The sequence below is a fragment of the Rhinatrema bivittatum genome, chromosome 6 (assembly GCF_901001135.1).
Source record: "Rhinatrema bivittatum chromosome 6, aRhiBiv1.1, whole genome shotgun sequence".
NCBI lineage: Eukaryota > Metazoa > Chordata > Amphibia > Gymnophiona > Rhinatrematidae > Rhinatrema > Rhinatrema bivittatum.
This window is the reverse complement of record NC_042620.1, coordinates 177,836,019-177,859,263: the sequence shown is the minus strand read 5'-3', so window position 1 is coordinate 177,859,263 and position 23,245 is coordinate 177,836,019. Positions and strand designations below refer to the sequence as shown.

At 44.2% G+C, this 23,245-nt stretch overlaps 1 protein-coding gene across 1 annotated transcript in view; it reads left to right on the top strand.

Moving 5' to 3' along the window:
• DBR1 (debranching RNA lariats 1) overlaps positions 1–22,958 on the top strand; it is a 30,461-nt gene extending 7,503 nt beyond the window's left edge. The window contains 5 exon segments of the mRNA XM_029606200.1: positions 8,659–8,672; positions 8,674–8,887; positions 9,257–9,337; positions 10,855–11,000; positions 21,092–22,958. Coding sequence (XP_029462060.1) covers positions 8,659–8,672; positions 8,674–8,887; positions 9,257–9,337; positions 10,855–11,000; positions 21,092–21,761 — 1,125 coding nt within the window. The 3' untranslated portion in view covers positions 21,762–22,958.
• The last annotated feature ends 287 nt before the right edge of the window (positions 22,959–23,245 follow it).

Here is a 23,245-nt window from a genome sequence, read left to right as displayed (position 1 = left end):
TGTGGCAGGGTTGCCGGCTTCCTAGAAATACTGAATTATCACAGACACTCTGCTACTCTTCTGGGAACTCTGCCCCCTGCTTTTCTCATTCTGCAACATTTCAAATCGCTGAAAGGAATAGACTAAAAAGAGCCCTTGCCCCACTTGATAATTTGACCTGTACCTTGCTTTGGACAGCTCATCCCTCGCCTCAGGCAGCAGATTCCTTTAAGCCGCCCCTATGTGTGTGTGTGAGAGAGAGAATTGCAGCTTAGCACGTGTGTGACATCCTCCATGTTCCATGACAAGCTCAGAGTGCATAGAAATGAAGCTTTCAGGTATGGGGATCTTGGGATTTTTCCATCCTTATTAGTGTTAATTACTGGGCATTTGTCTTCTATTTTGAAATATTTTGTGTTTAGAACATTTTTTAAACTTTTTGTGAGTTAATTATTGAATGTTATTCATCAGCTCTTTGGCAATATTCTTTTTATTACTATGGTTTCTTATGATTTATATTTCTTGATTTTATTTGATTTGAGGACTGGTGATATTTTTGTTTTTCCATTCTTGCATTGCATACAGAGTCTGGCTTGTTGCAGTTTCCAGTTCAGTTTCTGTCTATATTTCTATTTTTACTTTATTCTGTATTTCGTGAGGGTCTGCATGTGTGACCAAGGTGACATATTCTGCTAGCATGTTTCAATTTAGGGATTTATAGTATCCTGGTTTGTTTTATTTTCTTAATAGGATGTATTTTAGGGCCTAGTGTAATATTTTGTAGTGTTGCCTTTTCATAGATAGGGTTGTTCGTGTTTGAGTGCTCAAAGTTAGTACTGTTTTGGTTATGGAAGTTTACTATATTGTCATTCAGTTTAGTTATGGGTCAAACCCACACCTAACATGGTACAAAAGGCCTAATACCATATGGGTTCCAAGTGTGGGGGTTTTTTTTGCAGGGTTTTCTGGGTGGCACCACAGCAGTACAGTATTTCTGTACAATAAAATGGTATCTGCTACAGCAGTGGTCCCCAACCCTGTCCTGGGGGCCCTCCAGCCAGTCAGGTTTTCAGGATATCCATAACGAATTTGCATGAGAGAAAATTTGCATGCAAATTCATTATGGATATCCTGAAAACTTGACTGGCTGGTGGGCCCCCAGGACAGGGTTGGAGACCACTGGACTACAGAGCCCAGCCAGTGCCATTTTTATCTACCAGTAGGTTGGATAAAAGCACCTGGAGATCATTCCTACACAATTTAGGAATTTTGGACCAGCAGATGGGGTAAGATGTTGATGGAGTATGTCTGTTTTGAAAATTTGAATCACTGGAGGGAGCAGTGTTTTTTTAGGTGGGGGGAAAAGGGGGTCTGGGAGAGAGCACAAGACTGGTTTTCTATTGTGAGTTGGTTATTTGAAAAAAACAGCAAAAATTCTGTGTTAAAAAAAAAACAGAATGGGTGGGGAGAAGCACAGTAACTGCACAAGGTAGCAAAAATGCTAACACCGGCCCTGATAACTTTTCATTAAAAAAAAAAAAAAAGAAGCGTGATATCTGTCCGGAACTATGCCCATCTCTAAAGATCTGTTGAACAAATCCATCAATAGAGCACCTAGAACATCTCTGAGCGTCCTTAATATCCTAAGTTTTTAATCCATCCTCATAGTCCCGTCTACTTTGAGTTTTGCTAGGTCCATGTAATCCTTCTTTAAATGGTGACATCTACCCATATGTATACCTCCCAATAAGTGGTGCTTCTCTAATCCCTTCTTTTCCTAGCATGTAAACAGATGGACTCAGGACCAATGGGTTTATACTCCCCTGCCAGCAGATGGGAGATGGAGCAAGCTGACGTCACAGTATATATAAACCTGCAGTGACCCCAGCCTGCCAGTATTCTCCATCTCCAGCAGATAGTGGACGTGCATCTCCCTTTTGGGAATGCTTTGAGCTTTTTGAAAGGGGAAATTTGATATTTAAATTCGGGGGAAAAGAGAGCCCCACTCTCCTGCAGTGATACCTAAAGGTCCCTCCCCCCAACTGAGGATTCCTGAGGTGATGTTTTTGTGGTCCCTAAGAGGTGTGCCTTGGTCCGGTAGCTGAGTTTCCCAACATGGACTTAGCTGCTGGTACAGGAGGCCAAACGCAGCAGTGATAGCAGATACCCTCTCCACCAGCTGCAGGTAAGTACTGAGTTCAGATAAGATTTAAAAAAAAAAAAAAAAGGAAGTTTTACCTGAATCAGACACTGATAGAGAGGTTTCAGGACTTTCTCCAGTCTCTGTTCCTGGCACACCATGCCGATGTTGGTTCCCACTCCTGTTGGGGAATTGGGCAGCCTGGTGGGTTGCGTGACCCCTGGTGGGTTATTCTTTTTTTGCATGCCACATGGTAAGTCGCGGCAGCCGTCTTCATGCGCTCTTGTGCATGTTCTGCTGCCCTCTAGGCTGGTATGCGCAATGTCAGCTCTGCGCACACTTTTTACTCGCACAAACTTATTTATGCCTTGCCGTGCTTATTTTTGGGCACATTCAATTTTTGAGCACAAACCATTCTGATACACGTTTACCGCAGCGATGGTGCCGGTAAACAAGAAGACTAAGCGTCTTCCTATTTGTGTTGCCTATCATGTTAGGGCTTCTCAGCCTGACCTGGCTTCTAACCTGTGTCAGCGCTGCTCAGATGCTCAAGAAAGTTGTCTTCCTCGGATTTTGCTAAGCCTGGCTCTTCCCATTCTGATGATGGGTTGGTCACATCCTTGACTGGGGGAGATGCCAGTTCTTGGCTCTCCCTTAACTGGCTCCTCCGCTGGTGAGGGCAGTTCTGTGGAACCAGCTCCAGTTCCTTCTGGGCTTGGTCTGGACCTGGGTGCTTTTTCTTGGGTGAAATTTTTTCAAGGCTTACAAGCCTTTCTTCAGGCACAGTCCTCCTATTCCCCCATTTCTCTCCAGTCAGACCCTCAGCCAGTGGCCACTCCCTCTTCCAGTCTATGCTTATGCACTGGGGCTCGCCTCTGCTCCCTGCGGGTGTTCCTGACAGGAATCCGGATGGCACCGATGAGGTTGATCCTGATTCCCTGGAAGATGGGGAAATTCCTCCAAGGCTGGAACCATATCGAAACATGTTGTGGTTCTTTCATAGAGATGAACTGCCGGCCCTGGTTTCCCAGACCTTGAAACAGCTGGGTGTTCCTGGTTCAGATACTATGTCAGAGCCGAGAGAATCCCATTTTGGTTTCCTTATGTAAAACGCCAAACTGGCCCAGGTGTCCGTGGTATGTGGATTTGCGATAACTCCTGATGGAGGCCCACCTTCATACTGAACATGGATCTTCTACATCCGGGACCGGTTCTTCACGAGGATTTGACTCTGTTCTGTCTTCAGGTTTTGCCCTTCAGAAGGCTCGCCTGTTAAAGCGTGGTTATTCCTCTGCAGTGATTTGCCACTTTACTCAATGCTCACAAATTCTCCACTTCTTGGCTTATGTGCGGGTTTGGAGAGTTTTTGAGGCCTGGTGTGAGGAGCGAAGTGTTCTTCCTTCTTCAGTTAACATCCCACTTATTCTGGCCTTTTGTAGGATGGATTGAATAAAGGATTGGCCCTTAATTCCTTGAAGGTACAGGTTGTGGCTTTTGCCTGTTTCAGATGCCTGACGAATGGTGTTTCCTTGACTCATCCTGATGTGGCCCATTTTTTGAAGGGTGTGAAGCATCTTAGGCCTCCCTTGTGGTTACCGGTTCCATTGTGAAGTCTTAATCTGGTGCTGGATTTTTTGGCATGCCCTGTGTTCCAACTACTGCGTAGCCTTTACTTATGGTTGTTTACTTTGAAGACTCTGTTCCTGGAGGCTACATGTTCTGCACATCTGATTTCTGAGCTGCAGGCCTTGCCTAGAGTAGTTTCTTTGGGTGACTCCAAGGGTGTTACAGCTGCGTACTGTTCCATCCTTCTTGCCCGAAGTAGTCTCTGACTTTAATATGAATCAGTCCCATCTCCCAGCCATCACTCCTTGGATGTTAAGCATCTTGTCGTATGGTATCTGGCGGTCTCTGAGTCTTTTTGAAAGACGGATCGCCTGTTTGTTCTCCATGGCGGGAGTAAGCAGGGTGCTCCAGCTTCCATAGCTCATTGGATTAAGGAGGTGGTCACGGCTGCATATGTGGATGCTGGAAAGCCATTGCCTACTCAGGTCATGGCTCATTCCATTAGGGCTCAGGCATTATCATGGGTGGAGGTTAGTCTGACTCCCGTTTGATATCTGCCGAGCTGCAATGTGGTCCTCCTAATGCACTTTTTCCAGGTTTTATCATCTGGATGAGCAGGCCCAGGAGGATGCAGCCTTTGCACATGCAGTGTTAACTGTACCGTGGGCAGCCTCACACCCTGTTGAGGAGTAGCTTTGGTACATCCTACTGGTCCTGAGTCCGTCTGTATACACACTAGGAAATGGAGAAATAACTTATCTGATAATTTTGTTTTCCTTAGTGTAGACAGAGGACTCAGCTTCCCACCCTTGGCTGCCGCATGAGTGTATCAATGGTCCTCCTGTAGGGCTCTGAGTCACAAGGGATTACTGGTAATTGTTCATCCAGTCCCTAGCTTGGGGTACCTAGAATCTTATGTGAGATATGTGTTTATGGTTGGTTGAACACAGTTCTGGTTATCTGTTTTTAATCAAGTTTTTTGCTAGTCTGTCCACAGTTGCTTTTGAAGAAAATACTGGCAAGGCTGGGGTCACTGCAGGGTTATATATATTGTAGATGAGGACTGAAAGGCTCATCTGTATACTGTTCTCAGCATTCCCCGGAGAGGATTGCAGAAACCACAGCAAGTGATCCAGGCTTTGAACTCCACAGCCTTAGCTTCCAGAGTCCCCACCAAAATGGTCAGACACATGATGAAATGCTAAGAGAAATCAGGGAAGCTAACCAATTTGGCAGTGCAGTAATAATGGAAGATTTCATTTACTCCAATATTGACTGGGTAAATGTAACATCAGGACATGATAGAGGCAAAGTTACTAGATGGACTAAACGACTGCTTCATAGAACATTTGGTTCAGGAACCAATGACAGAGGGATCTATTTTAGATTGCATTCTTAGTGGAATGCAGGATTTGGTGAGAGAGGTAACAGTGGTGGGGCCACTTGGCAACAGTGATCACAACATGATCAACTTTGAACTAATGACTGGAAGGGATACAATATGTAAATCTACAGCTCTAACATTAAATTTTCAAAAGGGAAACTGATAAAATGAGGAAAATAGAAAAAAACTGAAAGGTGCAGCTGCAAAGGTTGCAAGTATGTTTAAAAATACAATCTTAGAAACGCAGTTCAAATGCATTAAGAAAGGTTGAAGGAAGGCTAAATGATTACCAGCATGGTTAAAAGGTGCGGTGACAGAGGCTATTTTAGCCAAAGAAACATTCTTCAAAAATTTGAAGAAGGATCTATCTGAACAAAATAGGAAAAAGCATAAGCATTGCCAAGTTAAGTGTAAAACATTAATAAGGCCGGCTAAGAGAAAATTTGAAATGAAGTTGGCTGTAGAGGACAAAACTCGCAATAAAAACTTTAAAAAAACATATCCGAAGCAAGAAACTTGTGGAGGGAGTCTATTGGGCCATTAGATGACTGAGGGGTTAAAGGGGCTTTTAGGGAAGATAAGACCATTGCAGAAAGACTAAATTAATTCTTTGCTTCTGTGTTTACTAATGAGGCTGTTGGGGAGATACCAGTTCTGGAGATGGTTTTCAAGGGTGATGAGTCAGATGAACTGAACCAAATCACTGTGAACTTGGAAGATGTAGTAGGCTGGAATGACAAACTAAACAACAACAAATCACCTGGACCAGATGGTATGCATCCCAGGGTTCTGAAGGAACTAAAAAATGAAATTTCAGATCTATTAGTTAAAATTTGTAACCTATCATTAAAATCATCCATTGTAGCTGAAGAGTGGAGGGTGGCCAATGTAACCCCAATATTTAAAAAGGGCTCCAAGGGAGATCCGGGAAACTATAGACCAGTGAGCCTGACTTCAGTGCCGGGAAAAATAGTGGAAACTACTCTATAGATCAAAATCACAGAGCATATTGAAAGACATGGTGTAATGGAACACAGCATGGATTTACCCAAGGGAAGTCTTGCCTTGTAAATCTGCTTCATTTTTTGAAGGAGTTAATAAACGTTGTTAAAGGTGAACCAGTAGATTACGTATTTGAATTTTCATAAGGCGTTTGACAAAGTCCCTTACGAGAGACTTCTAAGAAAACTAAAAAGTCATGGGATAGGAGGCGATGTCCTTTCATGGATTACAAACTGGTTAAAAGACAGGAAACAGAGTAGGATTAAATGGCCAATTTTCTCAGTGGAAAAGGGTAAATAGTGGACTGCCTCAGGGATCTGTACTTGGATCAGTGCTTTTCGATATATTTATAAATGATATGGAAAGGAATACAAGTGAGGTTATTAAATTTGCAGATGATACAAAATTATTCAGAGTAGTTAAATCACAAGCGGATTGTGATAAATTGCAGGAAGACCTTGTGAGATTGGGCATCCAAATGGCAGATGAAATTTAATGTGGACAATTGCACGGTGTTAAATATAGGGAAAAATAACCCATGGTGTAGTTACACGATGTTAAGTTCCATATTAGGAGTTACTACACAGGAAAATGATCTAAGCATCATCAATAGCATGAGATCTACTTAGTGTTTGGGTACTTGCCAGGTACTTATATCCTGGATTGGCCACTGTTGGAAACAGGATGCTGGGCTTCATGGACCCTTGCTCTGACCCAGTATGGTAATTTCTTATGCTCTTACTGTGATGTCAACTTGCTCAGTCTCCATCTGCTGGCAGGGGAGCATAAACCCACTGGGCCTGAGTCCATCTGTCTACACTAAAGAAAACTAAATAATCAGGAAATTAATTTTTCCATTAGTGAACACTAAACATGTGAGTATTTCTGCTTCTTTGACACCCATCACACTTGCCTCTTTCTCATCTGTCTCTCAGTCCTTCCCCTGCAGCTATTTTCAGTCTATATTTTATTGCATTTTTCATTGTACAAGAGTAAAAGGGAAACATAATATCAAATGAGGTAAATATTAAAACATATATTAGAAACCCAGTAGTCCTCTTTAAAATAAAGGGAAAGGGGACAAGAAACAAAAATAGGAAAATAGAAAACAAAAGAATTTAATTATATGAACCTGAATAAACTCCACCATATTCTAAACTTCACATAAAGCTATTCAACTCTCTCTTATCAGAAATAAAGGTTTGCAAAGGTTTAGGATCCACAAAAATACATTTAATGCTCTGACAAGCTCTTTTCACGGATCTAAATAAAGTTTTGTTGTCTTGTTTTACCACTTCACCTATCTTTTCTTTGTATCTTTGCTGTCCTGACTATCTTCCCTCCTCTACTATGCCCTAAATGTTTGTCATGAAAATAATTTGTGGTTTCTTTTTAACACATGACAATCACGGGGCCTTATATAAACATATACTCTGCGTCCACATTAAGCCCTCAATCCCTAATAATGGGTGCACAGCAGAACTTAGGATACTTCCCCGTGTATGCTGTGGCCCCCACCACGTACACCCTATACTACACCTTGCCATACAAAAAAAAATTCTGATTCTGCTATCATCTCAGTAACAGAAACTGCCTCTACTACCGAGAGCATTGTAAAATACAAAACCTGAAGAAAAAAAATCAGCAGCAGTAACTCAAACAGCAATAGCCCTATCCATGAAAAGGCAGCAGTGTACCACCAATGCATATCCTGTTGAGAAACCACAATAAGATACAAATGCCTACATGCTAGTAAAATACTTTACTTTACCTGTTACACACACCCATCATATACAGACTGACCTTCATCAAATACAAAATAAAAGACCACAAATTACAAATAAGAAGATAAATATCGGAATGGAAACCCCAAAAAGTCCCTCTGCATGCAGTGCAACACTAGAGAATTAGAAATGTAAATCCATTTATCCTATACTAAGCAAAGTACAAAGATAGAAGTTTAGTTTATTGAACCTTGATTAATTGTTTTTCTGTGTATCATAATGAAAATAATTTACAATTAAAATAATCAAAATTATTTAAAATCAATCATAACAAGAATAAGACATCTATATACACACATAGTATGCACATTCCCAAAACTAACATTTTATGGCTGCTGCACCCCACTACTTCTCCTCCATGCCCCCATCATCCCTCACTTCTCCCATCACACTCTCATCCCTGTCTAGCATTCCTGACCCACCCCCCTTCTCCCCCCAAGGGTGCATCAGCAGCATCACTTTCAGGCCCAGTAGGGGCAGATAAAATTTGGTATCCTGTCAGGCCCAGAAGAGTTGTGAGGTTTCACTCCGATCTGGGTGAAGGAGGAAACAGCCTTCCACTGGGCCAGAGGAGAAGGAAGCAAGAGCACCTCTTGTCGACCCAATAAAGGAGAAGTCAACCAACTCCCACCTGGGCTGATAAAAGAGCGGCCTCATGCTGTCCCTACCACATATCTCCCAGTACCCTCATGACACACTAGTGTGTCCTAGACACACTTGTTGAGAGCCACTGCCGTTAACCATAATACCATGCAATTTTACTTTAACTGTGGACATTTTTGTAATCCTTCTTGTCATGGCAGCTGAAGCAGCCCATGTATTTTCCTATCACATGATTGGCCAAGGAGTATCTATCACTATGGTAACAAGAAGCAGCTTTTTACAAAGAAGTCCTTTTCTCCGCCAGGAGTGGAAAACAACACACTGGGTTACCCTGCTGCTTCTGAGCTCCTACATCACCTCAAACCCGCATACTGGTTTTCTCCTGCACATTTGCATGTGAAATTTGCAGCTTTTCTGACAGGCAACCAGGTAAAGAAAAATAAGCCATGCAGGACACCTGTCATAGGACTTTAGCCAGTCTGAGGCATTGTCTTGGCTTGTTTTGGGGAAGAGATTGTTACCCCCTTCAACCCCTTTTCTTTTGGATCTGTGAAACATATTTGACAGGATTGCAAAAGAGCAACAAAATGGAATCCAGTCTGAGAAGGGAGTAAAATCCAGTACACTGTTCTGTGGTATCAAATCTAAACTGGAGTGGGATCATTAGGGGAGAAACTGTTGCTCAGATTTGATAAGTAATGAAAACTTATCACAACCTGCAAAGGATACATTTTCTTCAGACAGGTCACATAGCATGTTCCATGTTTCTAAGAAAGATTTAACAATTATGTTTTGCAGACAAATGTGAAAGGACAGCTGCCAAAAGCAACAAAATTTCTAGCCCTAGACAAATGCCTTCCACACAGGGATTTCCTACAGGTACAAAATGAATGTCACTACTGGAAAATTACATTCGGAGGTATCTCCTGCTGTGATTTCACTTCAGATTATTGCTTACTGGGAAGATGACAATGGCTGTTACCACAGTACCAATGGTAGTATTGATTGCATGTGCCACCATAGGGGTCAGAGCAGGGGCCATGACACCCCCCCCCCCCCCCAAATTTCAGCTAGCAAGCCCCGTCTCCTTTCCGCTCACCCCAGAAAAAGAAGATTGGTGGCAGTGGATGGTGCAATCCTCATCTACCATCTTATAGCATTTTAAAACAAAGAAGAGCACCTCCATGGCGTTCTCCCTCTTAACTCCTCCCTTGCCACGGCCTGAATGGTCCCCCCCCCCTCTGCAAGGGAGAGACGAGAGAGGATGCCATAGAGGAGCTCTTTGTTGGGAATCCAGAGGGAGTTGGGAGGGTGTGAATGGAAGATCACTGTAGTGTGACTGAAGGGTATTGGGAGGAAGGGAAGAAACCAAAGTTTGGGGGGGGAGGGAGGGAAAATACCAGTATAAGTGGGGGTACAGGCTTCTCCACTTCCTGCAATCTTTTCTCCCTTCAGCCTCTCCCCGCAGCTCGTCTCTTTCCACCCTTGCTCGTGTTGGCCTCCCTTTTTACCCCTCCTTGCCCTTTTGCCTCCTTTCTCTGCCGCCTCCTCTTTCAGCCCCCCTCCTGTTATTCTTTCTTCTCCCTTCTGATCCCACCGCCTCCTTACCCCACACAAGAAAAACAGAAAAGGCACTGACGTAGTACTGTATTATGTTAGGGCTGCAGAGCCTTTGTTTTTCTTGGAAGCAGGCCTCTCTTCATAGTCCCCAGACCTCTCCTCACTCCTTCAGCCCCTTCTTCTTTCTCTCTAGCACCCCACCTATATCCCAACCCCCTTCTACTTCAGCATCCCACCTCTCTCTTCCCATCTCCCTCTTTTTCCCTCAGCACCATACATCCCTCTCCATCTCCTTCTTTCATCACATCCTTGTCCCATCCCCCCTTCTATCCCTTTGGGCCTCCTGTCTTCTCCCCCTGCTACCAGTACCTTCTCCTCGTTGCTCTCTACTTCCTGCCCCCACTTCTACCCCCTCCCACAAAAAGTATGAGGCTCAGCGGCTCCAACATACCAGATTATTAGGGCACTGCCGAGCCTTTATTGGTTTTCTTGTGGGGGTAGTTTATTTAATATAAAAGCCCTTACTCTTGGTATTGATCTTCTCCATGCAGGCTGACATTTCTGTTAGTAAGCTATTATTGTCATTTTCTCCTTTACCACGGTCCTGGTTTTTTTAGCATCAGCATTTATTTAGTCTGACTGAGTAATTATATTTTATGATTATGTGAAGAATGTATGTAAGATAGAATGTCAAACTATAAATGTAATGTAAAAAAATTGGCAGTAGAAAATGTGAATAGAGCTTAGGGTGGAGCTTGGGTTGCCCCCCGCAACCAGAAATGCATTCTGCTGCCCCTGTGTGCCACTCCATTTTTTTTTTTTCTCTTCTTCCTTAGATACTTGATGTGGATCATGACCCCAGTGCGCCCAGTTGCCTGGAGTATGATCTTGAATGGCTTGCAGTTCTGAAAACTACGAATGATCTGATTAATGTGACACCAAAATGGTGGAACATGCCTGAAAACAATAGCCTGCATGTAAAGTGAGTCTCCTGATAGTTATTTACATTTCATGATCTGTGTTATAATCTACCACCAAGTTGTAAATATGCCTACTGGGAGAACTGATTTAGATTTGAAGAAAACCTATAATAAAAACATATTGGATACTTTTAAAACTCTCTAGGGAAGGGAAAATTATATTTTTCTCCAATTTGTTTAAAATGTACTACCTGTGTTGTAACAAGAGTTGCAACAGATAGTGAAGGAAAGCATTGGAAAGGATGGAGAGAGTCCTGCCCAGCAAAGAGAGAGCATGGCAGGGGGCAAGCATGTATCAAATACTGAACAACAGTATTGCGGACTAAATGAATGCTTAGAGCCAGCAGCTTGAGGAAAAAAAAATGTTTCCTCTTCATCCGGGCAAGCCAGTCCCACACCACGGATTGGACATGGAAAAGCAAAGACTGGCTGATAGCTCTGCTCAGGCACCAACACAGCCAGTTTTTCCTCATCTCCAGCAGGTGGTGGACATGCATCCGTGCTTGTGGATCTTGGCCTGCCTGGATTGAACAGGCCAGTTTGGTCTCCTGTGGCGAAAGCAGTAGCTCCCTCCCTCAGATGAGTGTCTGAGAACCAGTGTCAGGAGATAAGCAGAAACGGTAGCTCTCCTCCAGCAGCAGAGAGATCTGTAAGGTAAGGAGGTCTTGGGCTCAGTCCTGCTGCATAGTCTTTTTTTTTTTTTTTTTTTTTTTTTTCCCTGTCTGGTCCTTCTTTCTTCCTCTAACTCTCTCCCTGCCTTTATTTTGCCAGTTTGTCTGTGGAAGTTTACTGGGGGGGGAGAGAAAAGCACGCACATCAAGCAGTGTTGGGAGCGGGTGCCAGTGCAATCTTTTGAAGGCTGTGCAGCAGGCAGCTGCAATTGCAGCCACATGATTCAGGAGTGCTGCGGGGCTAATTTTTGAACCTGCAAAGTTTCAGCAGCAAAGCTGCTTGTGGCAGGCATCATTTTGATTGGCAGGAACTGCTAAGGCACATGGTTGGACATGTTTGTTCAGCTTTTAGAGAAAAAGAGCATATGTATGACATGGCATCAGGGGAGAAGCATGAAAAGGAGCTTTGCTTCTGCTCAGCATGCCATATGAAGGTCCTTAGTCCCAGAAGGTCTCTGTGTGTGGAGGCCCAAGTGGGATGTCTCAACATGGGAGTTTGTTCCTGCAGAGACCTCTGTAGCCCCTGCTTTACAGGCGCGTTTATGGCATCGACTCCTACCAGAGTGGGCTGAGTCTTCCCCCACCCCCTCTCCTGCCAATCCCTTTGGGAGTGGGCCCTGAGAGAGTTTTTGTGCCTACCCCGCGGATGGATCTTTCTGACGTTTAGTGGTTGGAATTTAAGGGTCTCCAGGCCTTTTGTCAGGGGCAAGGAGCTCCTCAGGAAAGACTAGGGATCACCTGCTTCAGAAGTCTTCCTCCTTAGGACCTAGAAAGCATTCCAGGGAGTCCCTGTCTCCTTCCAGGAGGAAGAAGAGGAGGCGGCAGATGAAGGGAGAAGAAGGCGAGGACAAGTCTCCTTCAGGAGACTCAGTGGGGAGTCGGGAACCTCAGGGGGGGGGGGAGAGTTTGGATCCCAGTGATCCATTAATTGAAAGAGAGGGAGATTGCCCTAGATGCTGCAAGCTTTTTTCACAAGATGAAATGTCCAGGTTTAATTTTACAGATCTTGAAATCCCTTAGGTGTGAGGAGATCTTGCTGGCAGCAGCCAAAGATCTGAAGCAGAACCCTGTAAGGATCAGCTTGTACAAGGCATCCTGGTTGTTTCTTCTTCTTCACATGGCCATCCAGGAGCTGATAGATTGGAATGGAACACACCCATGCTAATTTAGGAAGGAGGATCGGGCCTTAGTGGGATTGTATCTTATGGATCCTAAGTGAGAGAGGCAACTCTGCTTTCCTAAGGTGAAAGTATTAGTCCTGTGCTGTGATGAAGCAACCATCATTCCAGTGGAAGGAGGTGCAGTTTTAAAAGATGCTCAGATCGAAGATTGAGGCTATTTAAAAAGTAAGGCCTTTGAAGCAATAGCCATAAATCTCCAAATCTCTGCTTGCTGTGGTTTGGTTGTCAGGGCTGGGTTACAGTTAGCCCAGTAAGCTCTGGAAGAGAATGGCCCATACCTGGAGTTGGGAGCTGCTTACTTAGCAGATGCTGGCTATGATTTGGCTTGCACGGCAGGGTCGAGAGGTGGCTTCAGTGATTACAGACCAAAGTCTCCTGTGGCTACGTAAGTGGTCTGCTGATACTATTCAAAATCGAACCTTGCAAAGTTACCTTGTAAGGGGTTCTTGCTGTTTGGGAAGGAGTTAGAGAAGATAGCTGATCGATGGGGAGAATTGAAATTTTCTTTGTGTCCGGAGGATACATTGACTCCCCAGTTTTCTCAAGCCAAGAAGCAATTTCGGAGTTCTCTGCATTTTTGCTCCTCCAGAAGTTCGAGTAGTCAGAGGTCTCTAGAGATTTGGGAAATTTCAGTTCTTTCGGCCAAGGAAGCCAGGCAAAGGTGGCGCCTCGGGCTCAGGAAACCCTTCGTTCCTTCTAATGAAGGTTTGGGAGGTCCTGCCATGGGCGAACGTCATTTACAGGCACTGTCAACCTCCCATATAGCAGGAGTAGACAACATCCAGGAGGATTATCTGAGTCGTCATGAGTTGGATCCGGGAGAGTGGGAACTGGCTTCCGAAGTGCCTTGTCTTATCGTGGATCTCTGGGGGAGGTCCCTTCCTGGATCTAATGGCAACTCACAAGAACGTGAAAGTGAAGAGATTTTACAGTCTGACAAGGGATGTTCAAGATCTCGAAGTGGATGTTCTAGTCCAGGCATGGCCGCAAGAGAATTATTCTATGCGTTTACGCCATGGCCCATTATCAGCCATTTGTTGCAGAAGATAGCGTGACATCCAGGTATGAGGCTTCTAGTGGCCCCAGTTTGACCACGCAGGCCGTGGTACATGGATCTGCGTCAACTTCTGATGGGGAACCCATGGCAACTACCTCTTCTCAAGGGGATTGTTAACGGCAGGGACCAACTTTGTCATGACAATCTGAGTCCGTTTTGCCTTATGGTTTGGCCCTTGAGAGGTCTAGGCTCTTAAAGCGAGGTTACTTGGGGCAGTGGTGGAAACACTTTGAGAGTGCACAAGTTTTCCACTTCCTTGGCATATATTTGCAATTGGTGGGTGTTTGAGCATTGGTGTCAGAATCGCGCTTCTTTGCCTGCTTCGGCACCAGTTCCCTTAATCTTGGACTTTTTACAAGAAAGTCTGAGTAAGGCACTATCCTTGAACACGCTGAAGGTGCAGGTGGTTGTTATAGTGTGTTATCAGGGTCGCGTGCAGGGGAGACCGCTCTCTTCTCACCCAGACGTATATAGGTTCTTAAGGGGAGTAAAACATCTTAGACCTCCCTTGTGCTTCCCAGTATCCTTGTGGGATTTGAATCTGATTCTCTCCTTTTCTGGCACATCTGACCTTCGTCCTCTCTGGGGTATTTCCTTGCAGTTACTAACTCTGAAGACTGTTTTGGTCACTATTTGTTCTACAAAGCGGATTTCGGAATTGCTAGCCTTGTCGTGCAGTGATCCTCTTTTGATGATCACTCTGGATAAGGTGCAGATTCAGACTGTACTTGCCTTTCTTCCGAAGATGGTTTTGGAGTTTCACTTAAACTAATTGGTTATGTAACCATCCTTGGATAAGGATATGGATGGTTAGGAATATAGGAAATTGTGGCCATTGGACGTGCGGCGACATTTATTGTATCATCTGGAAGTTATGAATGAGTTTTGGGAATTGGATAGGCTTTTTGTTTTTCACTGGGGGGGCCAGCTTCTCAGGGCATGGTGGCTTGTTCAATTAAGGAAGTAGTCAGCAGCCTTTGTTGATTCCATGAAGCCTCTACCGAGACGAGCTAGACTGCATTCGACTTGGGCTCAGGCAATTTCCTAGGCAGAATTGTGTTTTTTCCAGCAGAGATTTATAAAAGGACTATGTGGTGGTCTTTGCATAGGTTTGGCAGGTATTACTGACTGGAAGTGGCAGCGCAGGAGGATTCTGCCTTTGCTACGGCAGTGGTGCTTGGGCCTCAAGCAGCCTCCTTCCTTTTGGGAGAGTAGCTTTGGTACATTCCACATGTGTGGACTGGCTTGCCTGGATGAAGAGGAAGGTGAAATTACTTCTTACCTGATGATTTCCTTTCCTCAAAGTAAGGCAAGCCAGTCCACATTCCCGCCCAGGTTGCCTTGAAGTGGCCAACTTTCTTCTGTGTTGCTAGATCCTTGCCTAGAAAAGCAGGAGGTTCCAGGATCTTTCATGCAGCTGGATTCCGTTCTTCTAAGAGACTCTGAATGTCTGAAGGGACTATTTTTAGCAGAGCTGAGTCCACTGTTTCCATTTAAAACAAAAAAAACCTTGTGGATTCTTTTCTTTAAATTTTAAGTTCAGTAGTGTTTGTAGGATTCTATATTATTGTTGATGGTTAGTGTCCACAGTTCGCTTTTTGAGAAATACTGGCTGGCTGGTGCCTGAGCAGAGCTATGTGAGGGTGATGTCAGCAAGTCTTTGTTCTATGTTGGGGTGCACAACCCACTGGTGTGGACTGGCATGCTTTACCTCGAGGAAGGGAAATTGTCAGGTAAGAAATAATGTCACCTTATTATATATAGGGGTAAAAAAGTGAAAAATGCTGTTTGCATAAGTATGTGCTGTGGAAACTCAAGATTACACAGATGAAAGATATTGCCCTAAAACTTGGCTTACAATTAGTCACTACCTGGTGAACCATTAAAAAGGTCAGCTTTTCTAGATAAAAAAAACCAAAACAAAACAAAAAAAAATGAATTCCAGTATCCATTGATCAGACTGTGAATCTAAAGGAAAGCTGTGAAAATGAAGACCAAAGAGCATTCTAAGGAAATTAAAGTTATCCCAATTAGCACTGTTGGATCAATTGAGGAAATGGAATCTGCATAATACCACCCAGACACTGCTTTAAACAAGGCCATCTCTCAAAATTCTGTCAGAGCAAGGAGACTTGAGGGAAGCCACAGAGGCGCCAACAATCACTTTGAAGAAGGTACAGAGTTCAGTGACTGAGACTGGACTTATCCCCAGATCAGTCCAGACAAGTGGGTTTTGCCTCCCTACCAGCAGATGGAGTCAGAGAAACAAAATTTTGAGGTACTGCTACATAACAGAGTGCCACCTGCAGGCCCCTCAGTATTTCTGTGACTCCAGCAGATGGTAGAGGTGCAATCCTGCAGTCTGAGATTAAGAGAGAGAGAAAAACTGAAGTAGGATAATTTTGGAGGAAGCTCCTTGGTGGACTATGCCTCAGGTTGAGCCAGGCATCCGAGGGGGGGTTAGGAACCCCCTGCCTTGTGCTTGTCTGCATCGTGCCGGGAGCCCTGAAAGCCAGGGGACTGGTTCCCTCAGGGCCTCTGAGGCCTATGTCTGCAAGGCCTCAGAATCGGAAGTACCCCTGTGTGGTTTTTTTTGCTTTTGTATCTGTGATTTTAAAGTTTAAAAAACAAAAGAGCAGAAAGGCAAACAGCTGGTTGCTGGGGAGCAGAAGGTACGGCCATGAGACAGCGACTGCTGCAGGCCTCAGCAGACAAGGCAACTACTGCGCTGGTCCCACCTTGAACCTGGTTCAGGGATTTGAGGAGCTTTCGGTTTTGTAGGACCACCTCCAACTTGTCTGCGAAGCCAACAGGCAACCACCAGCAGTCCTTTTGTGGAGGCCTTAGAGGTTCCAGGGATGTTACCGGTCAAGGGGTGGTGGAAAGTAAACACAAGGAAGCCAGGCTGTCCCATTCCTGCATAGAAGCCGTAGGGGGCAGCTTGTCCAGCTATTACATAGAGTGGACCAGGATTACCTCGGACCATTGGGTGCTAGAGGTCATAAGAAAAGGCTACGCTCTTGAATTTTTGTGCCCGGTTAGGGAGGCCTTTCTCAACTCACGTGGTCTCTGGCAGCAAGTAGGAGGCTGTGTGGTGAATGCTGCAAATGTTACTGGATCTATGTGCCATAGTGCCCATGCCACAGGAGATACAAGGGCAGGGCAGGTACAATGTGTACTTCGTGGTTCCCAAAAAGGAGGGTACCTTCCATCCCATTTTCGACCTGCAGAAGGTGAACAAGACTCTTCGGGTGCCACGTTTTCATATGGGGACACTGTGCACTGTTGTAGTGGCAGTCTGCAAAGGAGAGTTCCTGATGTCCCTGGACTTTGAGGGAGGTGTATCTTCATTTTCCAATTTGGCTGGACCATCAGAGGTTTGTTTTTCATAGGGCTGGGTCAGCATTTTCAGTTTCAGGCCCTTCCTTCGGACTGGCGACAACGCCACAAACCTTCACCAAGATAATTATGGTGGTGGTGGTAGCTGTGGCCCTACGCAAGGAAGGAGTGCTGGTTCATCTGTACCTGGACGATTAGCTCATTCGAACAAAGTCAGAGGAGAACTGCGAGAGAGAACCTCAGCGGATGATCACCTTGCAATCACTAGGTTGGGTCATAAATATGTTAAAGAGCCATCTGGCTCCAACCCAATCCTTGGAGTATCTGGGGGCTCTATTCGATACTAGGAAGGGCATGGTGTTCTTGTTGGAAGACAGAATGAGGAGGTTGCAGGCACAGGTGACACGCCTGCTTAGTCTTAAGTCGCCAGCGGCTTGGGATAACTTTCAAGTGCTCGGTTCCATGGTACCCACGTTAGATTTGATTCCTTGTGTGTTTGCACCCATGAGACCTCTGCAGCATGCTCTGTTGTCCATCCAGGTGGGACATGTTGTCTGGTCAGTATCATCTACCAATGCCCCTGTTGCAAGAATCCAGGTCTAGTCTTGATTGGTGGCTGTCTCAGCGCAATCTGATGAAGGGAATGGACCTGAAACTTCTGGCCTGGGGGATGGTCTCCACGGGTGCAGGTTTGAGTGTTTTTTCAGACAATGCAACAACTGTGGCATACATCAGTCAAGGTAGGATGAATAGTTGGGCATTTTTTGTGTGGGCAGAGCGCCATCTTGAGGGCATAGCGGCCTCTCATGTCACAGAAGTGGAAAACTTGCAGGCAGCAACTGGACCTGGGGGAATGGGAGTTGTCCCAGGAGGCTTGGAACCACATTTATGCCTGGTGGGGTATTCCCTAGCTGGGCCTCATGGCGACACAGTTCAACGCAAAAACAGAGAGGTTTCTCAGTCACAGAAGAGAGATCGGTTCAGTGGGCCTGGATGCTCTAGTGTGCCCTTGGCCATCGGGGATCCTGCTGTATGTGTTTCCTCCTTGGCCTCTGGTCGGTCGAATTCTGAGGTGTATAGAGGCACATCCCGATTCCATGGTATTGGTAGCACCCGAGCGACCGTGATGTCCGTGGTTTACAGATATGGTGCATCCTGGCGGTGGTCGGATCCTTTCAGTTGGCTCATCTTCCAAAGTTGCTGCGGCAGGGGTCCATATTTTCAGATCGAGAGGATCACTTTTGTCTCGCAGCTTGGCTTTTGAGAAGTGGCGGCTGCGCCTGGAAAGTTATTTGAAGCAGGTTATCTCCATGTTTCTCCAGGCTCGTCGACCTGCCACTTTGGCATATATTCAGGTCTGGAAGGCGTTTGAGTCTTGGTGACTTACAGGTACATCCCCTGTCAGTGGAGGTTCCTCTCATCTTGGAATTTGTGCAACAGGGCTTGTTTAAGGGTCTCGCCTATAGTATCATTCGCATGCAGGTGTCAGCTTTGGGCTCTCTTAGGGGCAAATGGCGAGGCAGCTTCTTGGTCTCATGTCCAATTATGGTTCGTTTCTTAAGAGGTCAAGCATTTGCGACTTATTGTCCGGAAATTATGCCCAGTTTGGAGCCTTAATTTGGATTTGCTCCATTTGAGCCTTTGAGGAGAGCGACACTGAAGGCTTTGATTCTGGTGGCCTTCTGTTTGGCCTCACAGGCTTCGGAGTTACAGGCTCTGTCTTACCAGAATATCTTTCTGCGGATTTCCTATGATGGTCTTTCCATGTGGACGGTCCCCTCTTTTTAGTTTGAGGTGGTGTCCTTTTATGTTAATCAATCGGTAGACCTTCTGGCTTTTCCGGAGTGGTCTAAGAATTCCCCTCGGGCCAGGGATCTGCATCTTCTGGATGTGAGGAGAACTCTGTTGCGTTATCTGGAGCTGTCTAAATAGTTCCAGCGCTCTGATCACCTTTTTGTTCTGTATGTGGGCAGGAAGAAGGGAGAGAAGGCCTCCAAGGCTACCATTTCCCGTTGGTTGAAAGCGGCTATTTGCACGGCCTATATTTGAAAGGGCCGTCAAGTTTCAGTGGGGCTGAAGGCACACCCACAAGATTGCTAGCCACTTCCTGGGCAGAATATCAATTGCTGTCACATCAAGAGATTTGTAGGACTGAGGTGTGATTCTCGTTGCATACTTTCACCAGACATTACCGTATGAATGTAAGGGTGCAGGAAGTTGCGTTCTTTGGTGAGAGTGTTCTGCGGGCGGGTCTTTCGGCTTCTTGTCCAGTCTAGGGGGTGCTTTGGTACATCCGACTTGTCTGGTCTGATCTGGGTATGTTCAGGAAAGGAAAACTGGTTCTTACCTGCTAATGATGCTCCCCCCAGGGGCATCATAAGAAACTAAGAACATACGAAGTTGCACTACTGGGTCAGACCGAGGGTCCATCAAGCCCAGCATCCTGTTTCCAACAGTGGCCAATCCAGACCACAGATCAGTCCAGAGACCCATCCCGTCATTGCCGAAAGACCTTGTTTTTTTGCCAACTGATGATTCAAGTTGGTTTGCCTTTCAGGGTATTTGGGCAGTTGTTTATCATGGTTTGGGTTTTTCAGATTTAGTTTTTGAGTGTGTTTTGGTTGTCAGTTTTGGGGGGTTTCCAACCCTATATTTTTCCCTGTTAGCCTGAGAAAGGGGTTTTGGGGTTACATCTTGGCTTGGGTACAGGTCAATAGTGAGGGGACTGCAGTTGGCACGCTGTTATGTAGCAGTGCTTCAAAGTTTTGTTTTCTCTGACTCCATCTGCTGGTAGGGAGGCAAAACCCACTTCTCTGGACTGATCCTTGGTATTACAGGAACGGAAATTAGCAGGTAAGAACCAATTTTCCTATCAAAGCATATCTGAAGTTTGCCAGAAAGCATCAGAGTGACCTAGCTAAAATGTGGGATAAGGTTTTGTGGTCAGATGAGAGAAAAATGGAGCTTTTTGGGCAAAGTTCAAAAGGCTTCATGTGGCACAAACAAACATAACACTGCCCATTCCTCAGCAAATGCCATCGCAACAGTAAAGTATTGGGGTGGCAGCATCATTATATTATGGGGATGCTTTTACTTAGGGTCTGAGCATTTTCTTCAAATTGAAGGATGGTACAGCATATAGAAAGGTACTGCAAACCTGCTTCAGTCTGCTGAAAAAACTAAAACTTGGGAGAAAGTTCACCTTTTCAGCAGGACAATGATCCCAAGCGCAAGGCCAAAGCAACACAAGAGTGTTGAACAACATAAAGGTAAATGTTCTACAATGGCCAAGTCAAAGTCCTGATCTGAATCCAGTCGAGAATCTGTGGCACTATTTGAAAATTGCAGTCCATCAGCATCCTCTAACCAACCTGGGGCAAATTTGCGACGAAGAATGGGCCAGAATCACTCCCAAATAATGTGCAAAGCTGGTAGAAAATTACCTAAACAGACAAAGCTTCAGAGGGATAGCTGTTTGTCTGGTGTAGCAAAAATGACAAGATGCATCTGACTAAGTGGACACTGTCCTCTAAAGCTCAGACTTAAAGCTGTTATTTTAGCAAAAAGATGTTTCTACCACATACTAATCTGAAGGGTTTAAATACTTATGCAAGCAGCATTTTTAATTTTTTAATTTTATTTTACAAAAAATGCAGAGAAATAATGAATTGTGACTTTGAAAATTTACTGGTTTGCAATAAACATACTGTCTGGAACAATCTGTGTGTCATTTGTAATCCACATAAATCTGCTGACTTTTTAGGGGGGTCAAATACTTTTGCAAGTCACTGTAAATAATGTTTTTAAATAACCAAAAAATGACTTAATTTTATTTATCACTGTAGGTGGGACTTCAGTGCTACAGAAGAAATCATGAAAGAGGTGCTAAACGAAATAGGGGAAGACCTCCGTGTTCCTTCCAACTTTAGCATCACAGCTGTGTGCTATGATCCCAGCAACCTCCAGAATCAAAGGGAACCTGCCCACATTGTCAACCCACAGACAACAGAGTTCTGTGCCCTTTTAGGTCTGGTTGATATTAACGCTATGATTGGAGAGTTAGAAAAGACTGGAGGAGAGGATGAAGTGTCTGAAGAGGATGATCTGAACAGTACTGGGTCAGCAGAGGAACCTAGTGAGTATAACACAGACACATCAGGTCTGTCTTCATCTATTAATCCCGATGAAATAGCCCTGGATGAGGAGGAAGAGACTATAGATAGTAGTGTTCAATCAGGGGAACCTTCTCCGGATCATGTTCCGGAATGCTCAGTGAGTTTTTCGGACATTCGTATCCTGCCTGAATCTATGGTGGTATCTTCTGATGATGCAATGGAATCTACCAACGATGAACTAGAAAAATCTGGTGAAAGTAGCCAGACAGAAGGGGAAGGAAAAAGCCCCAATGGCAGACCTTTAAAACGGATAAGCAGTGAAAGTGAAAATGGTGGAACCAAAAAAATTAAGAGACGGAACCAAGCAATATATGCTTCAAACGATGAGGATGAATGCTGAAAGAATGAGCAGTATATCAGTTTGACCTGTTTCAATTTTCCTTTGGATTCCAATTTAATTATATACACAAAACATTAATTTTGATTGTTATTCCCTTTGAGGCCACTGTACTTTTGTGTGGGAAACTGCAAACAGGGCTCTGCGCACTAAAACACTAGCACATGTTGTTTGCAATAATGTGTACTAGTTCATGTTTTAGTGCAGAAAGCATTGCATACAACTCTTTTCATCTTCACATGGAATAAGATTTTGTGGCATTTTCTGTGCATGAAATATATTTATTCAAATTAATTGTTAATCAGCTGCTGCATTCCAAAATCTAGCAAAGAAGCTGATTTTATCATTCTAGAAAACCTACGCATGAAATAAGCTTCACAAGCTGCATTTTACAAAAAAAAAAACTTCAGTGTATAGCTTTTTTAATTCTTGCTAATTGTGTATTTTATTTTTTTCCCAACTGAGCTAGTTGGAATATTCCAGTAGAAAAATTACACGTGCTGTTTTGCCTATAGTGCATGCAGTATTTTGCACAAAAGCCTTTTTATTAGCATAAATCTTGAACATTTAGAAGATCCTCATTGAGAATCTTGGCTTATTTCATTAGTCAGTGCTGGATATTTAGCACACTGGAATAATTTATACCTAAGATTTTGTTCTTTGATTTATCACTTTGCATTTTAGTTTTCTTCTTATTTTAGCTACCACAACTATGGCAGAGTATGAGGCATTGCTCGAACCCTTGCTTGCTTTTTACTGTGAGCACATAACTTGCTTAGAAATGGTCACAGATGCACCGTCTTTCAAGCATAAGTTGCATCCCTGTTTCGGAACAATTTATTTTGATTTTTCAGTAGCTGAACTTGAGAATTCATGTGTGGCAATTTTTTTAGTGCTGCTTGTGTTGCCTATTCACAATTGCCAATATTAGAATTCCTGGGTTTTTTGGGTTGTTTTCTTTTTTTTTTTTTTTCTAAAGGACTCCTTTTGTCCCATTTCAAGGCTTTGTAAAGGGTTCATTATTTTAATTAAAAAAAATAAATAATAAACAAAATGGATGGCACTTCATTTTGTAAAGATTATTACATATAATACTGGACCACCAGGAAAATATTGTGAACAAAATATGGCAGGATTCAGGCCGCAGATGTTTTTGTGTGAATCAAGAATTGTATAAGTAAATGGTAAAATTAGGTTTCATATCTGCTGATTTTCTTTGTCTGCCAGAAATGGGAACCCAGAATGAAAGCATTACTAGAAACAGCCTACATAAGGAACTGTGCCACCTTCAGCCTTTCTATATTTCTCAGTCTCCAGCACATATCAGAGGTGCCAAACCCTACAGTCTGTGGACTTGGACAGACTCAGAGGGACACTTATGGACCTTTCCCTCTGGTTAAGAAGGGGCAAGCGGGGGAGGGGGGATTTGGTGACCTTAGCTGGCTGGACCATGTTACTGAGGAGGGACACAAAGCCAGTGGTGCTGT